Source organism: Larimichthys crocea, chromosome III (assembly GCF_000972845.2).
Source record: "Larimichthys crocea isolate SSNF chromosome III, L_crocea_2.0, whole genome shotgun sequence".
Taxonomy (NCBI): domain Eukaryota; kingdom Metazoa; phylum Chordata; class Actinopteri; family Sciaenidae; genus Larimichthys; species Larimichthys crocea.
In genome coordinates this window covers 23096583-23110769 of record NC_040013.1, presented here as the reverse complement: position 1 = coordinate 23110769, position 14187 = coordinate 23096583, and the positions used below count along the sequence as shown (strand labels likewise).

General features: G+C 42.2%; 1 protein-coding gene across 7 annotated transcripts in view; it reads left to right on the top strand.

The window, feature by feature from the left end:
- Positions 1-14187, top strand: part of LOC104934160 (echinoderm microtubule-associated protein-like 6) — a 59357-nt gene that overhangs the window by 24610 nt on the left and 20560 nt on the right. For all 7 annotated transcript variants that reach the window (XM_010749755.3, XM_027278252.1, XM_027278251.1 and 4 more), the window contains exons 7-20: positions 3260-3333; positions 4205-4332; positions 5234-5371; positions 5673-5814; positions 5952-6066; positions 7742-7954; positions 8040-8207; positions 8997-9103; positions 11520-11638; positions 12205-12391; positions 12483-12588; positions 12739-12832; positions 13228-13328; positions 13893-14095. In XM_010749755.3, the coding sequence (XP_010748057.2) occupies positions 3260-3333; positions 4205-4332; positions 5234-5371; positions 5673-5814; positions 5952-6066; positions 7742-7954; positions 8040-8207; positions 8997-9103; positions 11520-11638; positions 12205-12391; positions 12483-12588; positions 12739-12832; positions 13228-13328; positions 13893-14095 (1895 nt within the window). The remainder of the gene's footprint in view (positions 1-3259; positions 3334-4204; positions 4333-5233; positions 5372-5672; positions 5815-5951; positions 6067-7741; positions 7955-8039; positions 8208-8996; positions 9104-11519; positions 11639-12204; positions 12392-12482; positions 12589-12738; positions 12833-13227; positions 13329-13892; positions 14096-14187) is intronic.

Below are 14187 nucleotides of genomic sequence, written 5' to 3'. Positions count from 1 at the left end.
CGGGGGAAGCGAATTGACCTGATTTTTGGGGAAAAAACCCCAAGGTGCTAAATGTTTGAACTCCTCTCCTCGTTTTTACTCCTAAATGCCGCTCACCAGCAGGAGGTAGAGATGTATTCCTTTAGTAAAAAGCTGTGGGGGTGAGCTATTAAGCCTCTGGCCTCCTTTTTTTACACGTACTCTCTGAAGATTTCTTGAAGCAAAAGTTAGCGAAGAAAAGACGAAAGGAAGGAGGTAAAGGTTTTGTTGTGTCTGTTCCCAGGCAGAGATGGAAATGGCCTCATTCTGGAGGAGGTTGCAGGTTAATTCCCTCACCTCACAAAAGGCTTTAGAGGAAGTTCAGAGGGCAGGGAGTAAATGTCGCTCATCAGCAGGCGGTGGCTTCCTCGTTTTTCAAGGGTTGAGGACAGGAAATGTCATTTTCCTTTCTGGTGAGGATAATAACAGAAGATGTGAAGGTTTAGGCTGTCTGCTGCTCTGGACTTTAATAGATCCAGACTGTAATGCCAGAGGGAATAGCATGCAGACAGTCATGGTGCTACTGACTTTGAGGCACCAGTAGCTCAGTCTATAGGGAATCTGCACAGTATGGAGTGTTGGACCAGAACCCGAAGAGGTGCCAGTTCAACTCCTGGGCAACCGCCCCATAACTTTGGTCAATCTCTGACTTTTCCTCATTTTAAACTTCTATAATTTTGGTTTACACCCTCAGCGATACTTTGTGTTTAATGTTTAATTTAACATGCTATCACAAAGATGAAGAAAGTGATGGAACAAGCTCCATGTGGAGATGGTAGAGGTCAGGTGAAGGTGAAGTGCTTCTATATCATGGTGACGGATAGTTGTGTAAAACAGTGATTCCCAACTTTTTATTCCCTGGAGCATGTATCTAAAAAAACACACACGCACACACGTCAGGCGTGTTGTTTTTGTTTCCTCATTTCATTTTGTGGCATCATGCTGTCATTAGTTAGCTCATTATCATGAAGAGATGTCGTCTCCTACAATAAAAACCAGAGTTAAGGTGTAGCTGTTTGTTTTTTGGTACCGCTGAGTCACCAACACTTTAACTTTCTCAGACATATTGGTTGAAAATACTGACTGCTGACCTGATGAAGGTCACAGAGGACTCACCGCCTGCTGTTTTTTTAAAGTTTTGTGTTATTATAGTTTCATGTGCAGATTTTTGTAGGTGCAAATCTAATTTTTAATTCTCATTTCTTTATGGTAAAATGTATTTATTCATGTCCGTGACATGTTAAATAAAAGTATATATGTTGCGGATCAACAGATCAATTTGACATTTTTGAATTTAATACCAGCAACATGTTTTAGTTGGAACAGTGACTGTAAAAGTCACCACTCTGAAAGCCTGTGCTGGAAAATAGTGCTTTGTTATATCGTCTACAGTTCATAATATTATTAAAAGAGTCAGAGAATCAGAAGAAATCTCTGTACACAAGGCACAAAGGCTAAAAAAACAATACTCCTCCTCCTCTGAGTGTTAAATTTCCATAATGTTGTCAGACACAAAAACATTTTATTAAGGGTTTATTAAAGGTTTTTGTTGTTAGAGCCCAAAGGAACTATTTTTTTCCATGTGTTATTTTTTGTTCTGGTTTCAGATGAGGAAAATAAAAACACACACACCTGACCTGAAGAGAAAATGTTAAAATGAAATAAGTTTTTCTTTTATTCCATTTTTCTCCTCTGGGCGTTTTATGAAATCTTCCCTCTCTGCTGCCTTCTGGTTGCTGTAAACACTTCTGAGGTGACATATCAGAAATCCTTCCTATGCCGCTCTTACAGTGCAGAAAGTCTTTTCTAATTATCTCCAATTTGCCTCATAAACTCCTCGGCTTTCAGGTGTCTTTGCCTTGTGAACCTCCAGGGAGGACTTCCTAACAAAGTTACAGGAAACATCACATGCTGATTCATGCCATCAGCGACAGCAGACGCTCTAATCAGCGAGCTCCGTGCTGCCGAACGGCTCTGCTAATTAAATTTTAGATGCTGGGGAACAGGAGTGTGACGGTGAGGTGTGTGTGTAACTTCCTCTGTGACAAAAAGTCTTTCTTTGAGTCAGCCAGACGCCTCTGAATCATCAAAACCACTCACAGTTTCTGCGGCGCTATCATCTCCTCCCTGTCTCTGAGCTCTGCTGCTCTCCTGTGTACCCGCACCCACACCTGGGACCACATCACCACCATCCTCCAGAACCTCCCCGGCTTCCGGTCCCACAGCAGATCCAGTTCAAAATCCTCCTCCTCACATACAAAGCCCTCCATGACCAAGCCCCCCTTCTACCTTACAGACCTGCTCCACCACCGTACTCCATCCTGCAGCCTCCGCTCCTCTGATGCAAAAATCCTGACTCCAACACACCGAACCTGAGGCGACAAAGCCTTCTCCATAGCCACCCTCTCGAACCCCAAACACGTCTGTGACTGCACTTACCTACCCACCTTCAAATCCCTGACAAAGCTGCAGCAATTTACTGTTTAACTTATGTCTTATGTGTTTTTTTGTGTGTACTGTTTTGATGTTTTGATGATTTTGGCTCCTTTGAGTACTTAGAAACGCTGACTCTGGTGTTCAACACAAATCAAAAAATGTTTGGTGTGTCCGCAGGAAGTCTCAGCCTCAGTTCATGCTGGATCTCTCAACACTAGTTATTCTTAACCTCTACCACCAGGTCAGACTCTTGAAATCAGATGAAACCAAACCTTGTACTTGAGTGTTTTTTACACTCTGGTATTGATAAGACCTGAGCTGATCTGAAGTGAAGTGAATATTTTTTATCAGGAAATCCCCTGATAAGATTCGTTTGAAGATATCTTCTCGATTTGATGAACTCTGCTCGCTGCTGAAGCTGCTTCCTAAAGCTGTATAAGTGTAATGAAACAAAGTGAAGTTTGCTGTTCATTAACTGGAGTTAATGAGCGCTGCAGGTTGAATCACAAACACCTGCTCATCAATACTCATCAGTCAGACTCTGTTTCTCTGGTTTCCTGCCATTTCTTTCACCTTCCAACGCAAAGCTGTCATCCTTTTCCTCCATCTTCTCCTCTTCATTTCTTCTTTCCTCTCCTCTTCTTCCTTCCTTATTCCTGTCTTATCATCTTAAAACCAGTTGTTTTTTTGTTGCAGCTCCTCTGTTGTTTCTCCAGATATTTTGACAGTTTTTTTTTCCACTGCTGATCTAATCCTCCTCCTCCTCCTTCTTCTCCTTCTCCTTCTCCTCCTCTTCCTCCTCCAGGTCTGTCTATTCGTAGCGTCTGCTGGCGAGCCGACCGGATCCTGGCAGGAACTCAGGACAGCGAGATCTTTGAGGTAAGAGGAGAGAGAGAGAGGAGACACACACACGATAGAAAATAGAAACCCAGCCCCATGCCGTTCCTCCCTGCAGAGAGGCTTTTTAAGAGTTTTATTTTGGTCTGCTGAACACTGGCTCCTCATTGGCCAATATCAGTTTACCTCACTATAACTACGTTTGTTGGTTTAACTGTGATACCCAGTCTGTGAAGAAAAAACACTATTTTTTTATGAATGTATGGATGTAAGATTTTGTGTTATGAGCTGGAACCTTTTCTTGGCAAACGACGGTGACTGAATAAAGCTTCCCGAAGTCCTGATTATGTGTTCAAGATCAAGGATCAAGGAATCTTTATTATCCCTGAAGGGCAATTTGTTGTGCAGCAGCAGGACAAAAAACATAATTAACAAAGTGAGTAAATAATTTGAGGACTGCACAATGAAATACAGTTGTAGCCTCCTCCACACTACACACACTAACCTTATTGTGACTCCAGAATACCAGAGTATATCAAGTCAGAGGTCCTCACACACATAACCTGGTTTAAATGTCGAAACCCTTTAACTCTGTGCCCAAGAAACCAATGTTAAGTTGTTTTTCACTCAGTACCAGAACCAGTTTTAAAATGTTTTGTCCGTATTGGACAGTTGGGCACAAAAATACCAAAGTTTCCCTGTAACTCTTAATTACATCCATATCGGTCCAGGAAACAGAAACATTTAGATTTGGAGGTCAAAGCTTTGCTAAATTTGACTGATTGCCAACTTTCATTAGTAGTTCAATGTAGTTAGGACCCTTCTAACCAGACCCACCATCAAATCGGTGCTCATTTAGAGATGTAACTCTGTTTCAGTCAGCTCAGTTTTAAGACCTGTCCTGTCTGTCCAGGTAATGGTGAGGGATCGGGACAAGCCCCTACTGATCATGCAGGGACACAGCGAGGGCGAACTCTGGGCACTGGACGTTCATCCCAAGAAACCATTGGCTGTCACCGGCAGCGACGACCGCTCCGTCAGGTCAGTGCTTGGACTCCTGCTGTCCGGTTTGACCACAGGTGGATCGCAAGTTGAGCTCAAAAGCTTCCCTTTGATAGCTAACGAGCACAGGGGGGTCGAACGGTTTCTGCTCGTCTGTCTGGCATCTGCTCTGCTGTTTTCTTTCATTGCTGCAGGAGATTCCTCAGAGACCAATTATATAAACACACACTGTCAGCTGAACACAGGTGATAATGGGAACAAGAGCAGTAAAGACGGAGGAACATGCTGACATGTTTGTTACCGTCTGCTGACCTCGTTTGTTGGCTTCCTCATTTGCTTTTATGCATAATCGTTTATTTTAATTGCCCCTTTGCTACATCAGTCAAGTCCTACATTATTTCAGTAAAAGTTGCTGAAGAGTATACAGAATTGACTGTATTATGTATAAAAGTTAAACAGAATTCAAGGCGCTGCATTGGCCAGTTAAATATCTACAATGTAAGAGCACAACCCAGAATTTTCCTGTTACGCTGCTTTGTAATGTGAATACTGAATCCTCTTGGCCAAACATAAAAGCTGCTGCTGTGATATCTGTCCAGAGTTGTAAAGTCCTGTTTCTTTTACAAAGTGTTGTTCAGTATTTTGGTTCTGAATAGTCCTTAAACATATCATGTGTTACTTAAACTGAACGTCCTGGGTTGTATTTCACGTTTCACTCATACCTTAAACAACACAAACTGAAATTAGGACTGATACACCCTTTATTCTTTGTGTTAGGAGCTGCTTTTACATGTTTTGAAATTACAACCACCAGTCTATAAAACACAGTGGGAAGGGTTTCTTTTTTAAAGAAAGTTATGGGCTGTTATGTTATTGCAGTGGAAACGGTGTGTATCTTATGTACCTACACTGTATATCTGACTGTGCGTGTGTGTGTCAGGCTATGGAGTCTCGTGGATCACGCCCTCATCGCTCGCTGTAACATGGAGGAGGCGGTGCGGAGCGTGGCGTTCAGCGTGGACGGATACCAGCTGGCTTTGGGCATGAAGGATGGATCCTTCACTGTGCTGAGAGTCAGGTAGCACACACACACACACACACACACACACACACACACATGGTTGCGCTTACTTCTGTCATGTTACATAGACTTCATTGAGACCTAACCTTAACCACTGAACCAAAAGTCAGCTTTTTCCCCAGCTTGTCCCCAGTTGGACCAGATGTCCCCACTTAATTTGTCCTTAGCCTGACATGTGTCCCCTGAAGGTAGCCTAAGTCAGAAACACACTCGTAAAATCCAACAGTGTGCGAACTGCATTACTTAATCTAATATTTCTGTGTAACGAAGGATGCTGTTGTCTGTCTGTCTGTCTCAGAGACATGACGGAGGTTGTTCACATCAAAGACAGAAAGGAGGTGATCCATGAGATGAAGTTTTCTCCAGACGGAGCGTACCTTGCTGTCGGCTCCAACGACGGACTTGTGGACATCTACGCTGTCGCCCAGAGATACAAGAAGGTAGGGATGGTTAGAGATGGTTAGATGTTTAAAACTCAAACTAACAACTACTAAAAAGCTCCCTTGCTAATATGCATGACGTACCATTTCATGATTTATGTGTAGAAACTGGTCATCTTTTGTTCGTCTGCCTGCAGGTAGGAGAGTGCAGTAAATCCACCAGTTTCATCACACATCTGGACTGGTCTCTGGACAGCAAAATCCTGCAGACCAATGATGGAGCTGGAGAACGTATCTTCTACCGAATGCCCAGTGAGTTTCCTACAGTGAAAGCTCCACAAATTTTAAGGAATTTTTCTCAAACCAGGCACCATTTTTGTCATTTAATAAAGGTGCATGGTGGCATTAAATGATGATGAGGCTATACTTAAAGGGTCAGCTTACTCAAATTGCAGGATCAAGACCAAGATTTCATCTTGGGGAATTTTCAACAACTCAAGAACTCGTCACCAGCGTTATTCTAGTAGGAGACAACTGTAGGAAAAACGAAGATAAAAGCAGCTGGCTTGTGGTAACATGTAAACCTACACAACACCTCGTGCCTACGACTGAATCACGGCCGTGCTGGTGTTCACATCACTCCCGTGTCTCATGTGATATCGCTTTATTGGATCTGATTGGATCGATGTTTGCCCATGATAGGACGGTGATTGACAGATCCCAAGATGGTTCTGTGTAACAAACCACCTGGAGAAGATAGGTTGGACCTGGAAAAATTGGAGAGTGTGTAATGACACTACATGCGTACACACACTGTCACATTCATGCATGTATTCATGAGTTGAATGTACTATACTGTTTCTCCGGGTGTGCTCTGTGTCACTGTGGTGACATATTCCAACACGGTGAGATGAAAATGTTTTTAAAGTTAAATTCCTTCTCAGGCCTGGTTGATTTGGTGATACTTACCTACTTGTTGCTATGGTAACACGAGCGTTACCTTTTCCATCAACGCGATGAGCGACCTGATTTCATGCTGCACACGGTGCCAGTTGTTTTTCCAGCATCACCAGTCAAATTAGTTGGTTATGTTGCCAAGGAGTTGCTGGAGGTGTGCAGCTCGCCGTGGCTGCTGCTGCTGCGACTCTTCATTACTACCTGACAAAGAAATATATAAATAAAAAAGAGGCTGGCATCTTGTTTTTTTTTTTTGTGGAGGCATTTTTGATCTTGGACAGCGCTCAGTGACAAATACATCCTGTTTCTTGTAGCTCCGACAAATTAAAATCAATTCTTTTGTTGTTGTACGCTTTCATTATGAAATGGCAGCGATAGGAAATGTTCCATTATCTTCAGCTGTAAGCAGGAGCGTGAACATTAAGCATAATGAGATAAAATTACGCTTTATTACTCGCTGTATTGTTTCCTGTTAATCACGCGTTCATGTGGAGGCTGTGCAGGAATGGCAGATAGTCCCTACTAATAAAGAAAACTGCCTTGTAGAGAGGTAATTAGATAAGGAAGAGAGAACACTTATTACATAAAAAACATAAATAGTATTTAAATAACGGGGTTATTACATTAAGACTTCTCTGACGCTCAAGACAGAAAAAAAAGGAAATTAGTCAGTGAAAGACAAAAGAAAGAAAGGAAGGAGGAAAGAAAGGGAAGATGGGATCAGATGATAAACTGAAAACACACACATACAAGACTGCAGACTGATTTCATGTTAATCTTCAACCCAGAGAAACCAGCTCTGCTGTTTCTGTATGGAAGATTAAAATCTGCACCATCTACACATTTATTTTCTCGCTTCTGCCTGTTACAAGTGCTACAACGTGCAAATAGACACGTTGTTATCATTAGCATTTATAGAGAGATAAACCGGTACACAATAATACATGAAAAATGAGTCATAGAACATAAAAATGTATTATTTCTGAATGCACAATAACACGCTGTTTTCTCCGTCCTCGTCCTCCTGCAGTGGGGAAGCCGGTTATCAGTAAGGAGGAAGTGAAAGGTCAGTGCTGGGCATCCTGGAGCGGTGTCCTGGGCTCAGAAGTCAGCGGCATCTGGCCGAAATACTCTAATCTGACAGAGATCAATGCTGTGGATGCCAATCACGCTGCTGCCGTGCTCGTTACCGGAGACGACCTCGGCCTCGTTAAGCTCTACCGCTTCCCCTGTCTGAGGAAAGGTCTCCGTCTGTCTTCTTTCTTTGTCGCCTTTTGTACTTTCTTCCTCTCTGCTTTGTTATTCAATGTGAGCTTGTTTTCTCCAAGGAGCCAAATTTAAGAAGTACATTGGTCACTCAGCCCATGTGACAAACGTCCGCTGGTCACATGACCTGCAGTGGGTGCTGACGACGGGTGGTGCTGACCACGCCCTCTTCCAGTGGAGGTTTATACCAGAAACGGTCATGAACGGAGGACTGGATCTCAACATACAAGGTATACATATAGATGATGAGGAACAAATGAGTCTTTCAAGTAAGTTACAAAGGGTAGACAACACTTCTCTAATTGGTTTCTTGGTTCTGGAGGTTTCAAAGGTCCAGTAGCTGCCAGATTGTTTTGAGTAGACTCTGAGCAGACCTCATGGGAATCCAAAGTATATTGGGTTAGGTCCTTTTGAAAATAGATTCCAGGTTTTCTTGGGTATGTCTTAGAGGTCCCTGTGAGAGTTTCAAGCGTCCAATAACTGCCAGGTCGTCTGGAGTAGGCTACAGCAGTCCTAATGAGAGTGTATTGAGAAGGCTTTCTGCGTCCTAATATAAGTTTCAAGGGTCCTGTGGGTTGTTTCAGAGATTGCTATGAAGTCCTTGTGTTCATTGCGAGAGTTTCTATCGTTCAGGTTCTTCTGAGCCTTTAGAGGTTTTCATATGTGTACTTTGGTTTTCTTCTCACGAGATTTCCAAGTTTCTAATTCCAAGTTTTCTTGAATAGGCTTTAGAGGATCTCTGTAAAGGAACCCTCTTTCTCTTCATTGAGAGATTCCCATAAAAGTTAGAAAGGTCCTATAGATAGATGGTTCCAGATTTCCTTGAGTATGTTTTAGGAGTCCTTGTGATGGCCTTAAGTGGTTTGTTGATAGACAATAATAATGAGGTTTAACAAAGGTTAAAACCAGGATCAAAGCACAAGATACAGCATTAGACTAACCCTCTGTAACGTAATAAATGTTTGGGATGAACATTTGATTGTTGTTGTTGTCTGTCTGTTTCTGTGTCTCCTCTGTAGACAGCCACGGGGACTCCAACAGCGAAGAGTCGGACAGCGATGTGTCAGATGTGCCGGAGCTCGACTCCGACATTGAGCAGGAAACACAGATCAACTATGACAGACAGGTACGACCATTTGGGACTTCTTGGTAGTAGTTTCCATGGTGATCCCAAACCCCTGAGCAAGACACTGAACCCTCAGCTGCTCCAAAGTTGTTTCCCAGAGCAGCTTTGGACATGTATGAATGTTTTTACTACTGTGTGTTTAATGCCTCCACTGCTCCTTGTTCCCATTCCCACCAGCCACAGCGGGGCTCGGAGTGGTTGCCATGGCAATCCTGAAACACGCCTTATCTCCAATGCCAGATGCTGCCTGGCAGACGTCCTTATAACTACTGTTTGTCAGGCGCCACCAATGTCACAATAATGTGCTGCGTATAGATAGAGCTCGGAGTGTGTGTGTGAGTGTGTGTGTGTTTTACAGACAAAAATAAAGACTTATCAGAAAGTTTAATTAGAAAGAGCAGGAAATTGTTATTTCTACTGTATTCCCTTATCCTTTGTTCCCTATTCCCTTCTCCCTCTCTTACTGTCCTACTTCCCGACCAACTCTTCAGTTTCCTCCTCCTCCTCTCTTTTTTTCCCTTCATTTACGCCATTTTCTTTCCCTCCTAACGGCATTGCTTTGGGTTCCACCATTTTGTTCCAGCCTCAAATATCCTCAACAATCATTTCATAGATTCCCATAATCCTACTAAAATTGGTGATCCACTGATATCTCCTCCTGAGGTTGATATTTTTGGCATTTAATACACTTGTCTTGTCACCTTCTGGATTAGTATTCATAGTCCCCAGAAGATGAAGCCCTAATAACTTTAGCCATAACTTTTAATAACAAGCTATTAAAACTGTACACCTTTGAATTTGCAATGGATTGCCGTGAAATGTGGTCCAGGTCCATTCATGATTCAAATCATTCAATCAAATTTCAAATGTTTCAAAAATTGTTTTCAAAATTTCAAATACTTTAGGACAAAACCTGCAAAACTAATAACATTCTCTTCAGTCTCAGTTGTAAAAATGTAATTACGAAGATGGTGAAAGTGTTGCTAAGCATCAGCATATTATTGTGAATGTTAGTCATGACTGTAGACTGTTTTTTTGAGCTGTAAATGTATGACTCTCGTAAGCAGTGCTTTACAACCCCTTTGCAACACTTCATATTGTGATATTTTGATTATTTTACATTTTGATGATTACGAAAATAAGATAAACAGAAGAGGTAAATGGTCAAAAGAGGATTGAATGTCTCTGGAGGTAGAAGATTTTAATTCTTAAATAATTATCAAGTGAAGAGAAAATAAGAAACGTGGACAAAATGGGGAGTCTAGATACGAGTCACGTTGAAATGCTCTGTAACTGACAGCGCTGAACCACCATGACGCTCCAGAAATATGCAGTTTTGTAGATGGAAAGCAGCATGAAAGTGGAGCGCTGCCAGTCCCAAACCTCCTGGGAGCAAAGTCTCTCCCTGTGAAACTCTCAGACGGCTGAAACACGCCAACTCACCCTCAACAGAATAATTTGCATGGAAAATGAGCAGGCGTACTCTCTGCTGAGGGCGAAAACACTACAGAATGTGTTTAGTTTCATTCTCTAACCAACCAAGAAAAGCAGAGAGCTGTGTGAACACTACATGTCATGTGCTAACGTCAAGCTGATGATTGTGTCTTAATGAAGGGTTTCGTAGAGATGATTTATTATTTGACGATTCATGGATGAATGCGTTAGACGTTCTTACAGTTGCAGTCAGATTTCTATGGCCAGGCCACACAATGCCGAGTAGACTTTGTAATGTCAAAGATTGTTGATCTTGGTCTTATTGCTCTTCATCTTCTCCACAATTATAAGATTTTAAATTACAACCCTCATAATGCTTTAAGAGATCTGAACAGTGAGTATAGTGTTGCTATGGATTCAGCAACACTGGATTACTTTGAGGCTGGAAAAAAAAAAACGTAAAAATATGACAATTCTGAGGCAAGTGTGTTATTCTCTTGCATCTTTGAACAGGTTTATGCATATTTACCCATGATAGACATCATAAATAAAAAATATATTTTGTTTATTCAGTCACAGGGAATCTAAAAAATAATTTACCATGTCTGTGTGTTCAGATTTGATTCTAACCTCACACCTTGACAACTCCTCATCCAGACACACATCCGACATAAAATTAGCCGTGGATATTAACGTGCCTCCACAGGATTGTTCATAACAATTTTAATGAGCCGCCTGACCTTTCACTTGTCCCACAATGAGGACAGAATTATTCATCTAAAAGGCGGTTTGCAGTGAAATTTTCCATCACATTACTTCTCCCAAACTTAATGTTTCCTCTGTTACCAACAAACAAGCTCTACAGCTGGTAAGGTTTTTAAAAAAAAGTTAAATGATTCATATGAACATGTTGGATAACGAAACAGCCTTTCTGTAGGTGTGGGACAATAACATTTGAGTGTGTGTGTGTGTGTTTATGTAGGTGTATAAAGAAGACCTGCCTCAGTTGAGACAGCAGAGCAGAGAGAAGAAACAGCAGGTCGGATCTCTGAAGAGACAAAGAGGACCAGACCAAGGCCTCCGGCTGCAGTTTGTGCACGGGTAACATATCAGATTGTCAGTGTGTGTGTGTGTGTGTGTGTGTGTGTGTGTGTGTCTGCTGTTATATCTGATCTGATTAGCTGGTTCTAACCCATCCATTCATGTAAAAGCAGGATTTTACTGTTGGAGTTGAGGTGGAGCTCATCAACCAACAGTTGAAAAGAAAGAGTTGATTGTTCGATTTCTGCTAAACAACTAATGAATCAATTAACTAACAGTTTCAGTTGTGCTTGTATAAACTGTTGGGTCATTTAATTTAGAGCAAAATATTCATCAAGTTTTATGTGTAGAGATTTTAGTAACTAACTCAAGCTGTCAGACAAATGTAGTGAAGTTCTCAAGACTACTTTTTGATAGGTAGTCTCGTCTCAGAATCCTTTTTACACTCTTTAGTCAAGACCAGTCAAGATCACGACTGCATGAATATCAATAAGTTGTCAGTGCATTGATTTATTTATTTATTAACATCATTACTGTGATTGGATGTAAAACTTCCTATAACTTACCCCTTAAATTTCTTATTTGAAATTTGTGTCACTGTTAACCACTGTCACTGTTTCTTGCAGGTACCGTGGTTACGACTGCAGGAACAACCTGTTCTACACTCAGGGCGGGGAGGTGTTGTACCACGTGGCGGCGGTAGGCGTGGTCTACAACCGACAGCTGCACAGCCAGCGCTTCTACCTCGGTCACGACGACGACATCCTGAGCCTCAGCATCCACCCGCTGAAGGACTATGCTGCTACGGGACAGGTGCACACCCACACACACACACACATACAAAGGATCTGTAAATATTTGAATCATTTAGCGGATTCGTGAAGGATCTGATGTGTGTGTGCAGGTGGGGAGGGACCCAGCCATCCATGTGTGGGACATCCAAACTCTGAAGTGTCTCTCTTTGCTGAAAGGTTTCCACCAGAGAGGAGTGTGTGCTCTGGACTTCTCAGGTATCTTGGGTGTGTCTTTATGAGGACTGATTTGAGTTTATACCACCTCTAAGAGTCCTCACCTTTCAGTCTGAATCATCATAAACATGTCCAATACTTTGTTTAATGACCTAATACCTGCACACATTCCCATTTTCTCACCTGTTGCAGCTGATGGAAAGAGTCTGGTGTCAGTGGGAGTCGATGACGGACATTCGATTGTGGTCTGGGACTGGAAGAGGGGAGAGAAACTCGCTACTGCCAGGTACTTTAAAACAAAACCACAACTAATACTACAGTAAAAAAAAAAATGCTGCAAGGTCAGTATGCTACAACTAGACCTACTTTTATTACCACAGCTGCTACTATTACTGGTACGTTTATCTGTTGTTGTAGTAGAAGTGCAACTAGTGTTACACCTGCTGACACCATCACTACTACTGCTACAACAGAAACAGCTCCCATTACTGCTGAGACTCACATCACCGCCCTCACTGCTGCTTTTAACAGGGCAGCAGATAAGAGTTACTGTCTTATACTTTCAATTACTGTTAATGTTAATTAACCTCATTCATTTTTATTATTTATTTATTATTATTTCATTTCTGTACATATTTATTCTGCATTCTTGCTGCATACTTGTGTCTGTTTTTCCTGCAGGGGTCATAAAGAGAAGATATTTGTGGTGAAGTGTAATCCCATGCTGATGGACAAACTGGTCACAGTGGGAATCAAACACATCCAGTTCTGGCAACACGCAGGTAAAGTTCAGGGAAGGATGTTTGACTCTGACATCAGCCTAACACAGATTGATAGTTAACACAGTACCCTCATTACACTCACTCTTGTTCCTGCAGCGCAGTAGCATTCATGTGCTTGGAAATCTTTTGAATGTGAAAGTTTGACCTGAGGGTGAAGTTCAGAGGAAAAAGTGATTCATGCCCGAGAAAGGAGGATAACATTAGCTGTTGTGCTGTAATGACTTTTTGGGGTTTAGGGGTGTAAATTCCTCTTTCCTCATTTGTAACTTGACACTTTATTATATTCTGGTGCTACACTTGCCGTTTGTAAGTCCCAATATTCTCACATCATCAAGTCATTTATTCTCTGTTGTCCTTTGCTGACCTTTTGCTGCTGCAGCAGCCGGCGCCCCAAAAGAGCCAGTTAAAGGGCCAGCGTGTCAGATTCAGGGGGCTCTGTTTACAGATTATTATATATTCATAATTATGTTTTCATTAGTGTATAATCACCTGAAAATAAAAATCATCATGCTTTTGTCACAAGGTTCACAGTAACGTTCAAGTACGTCTCTGTCTGTCCTCCAGGTGGCGGTCTGACCTTCAGGCGTGGTGCATTCAGGAGCATCGGCCGTCCGGAGACGATGATGTCGGTGTGTTATGGTCGCAGCGAGGCGCTTGTGTTCTCCGGCGCCGCCACAGGAGACGTTTACATCTGGAAAGAACCGATGCTGCTGAAAACAGTCAAAGCCCACGATGGACCCGTGTTCGCCATGTTCTCCCTCGACAAGGTGAGAAGGACAGGTGTGTGTGTGTGTGTGTGTGTGTGTGTGTGTGTGTGTGTGTGTGTGTGTGTGTGTGTGTGTGTGTGTGTGTGTGAGAG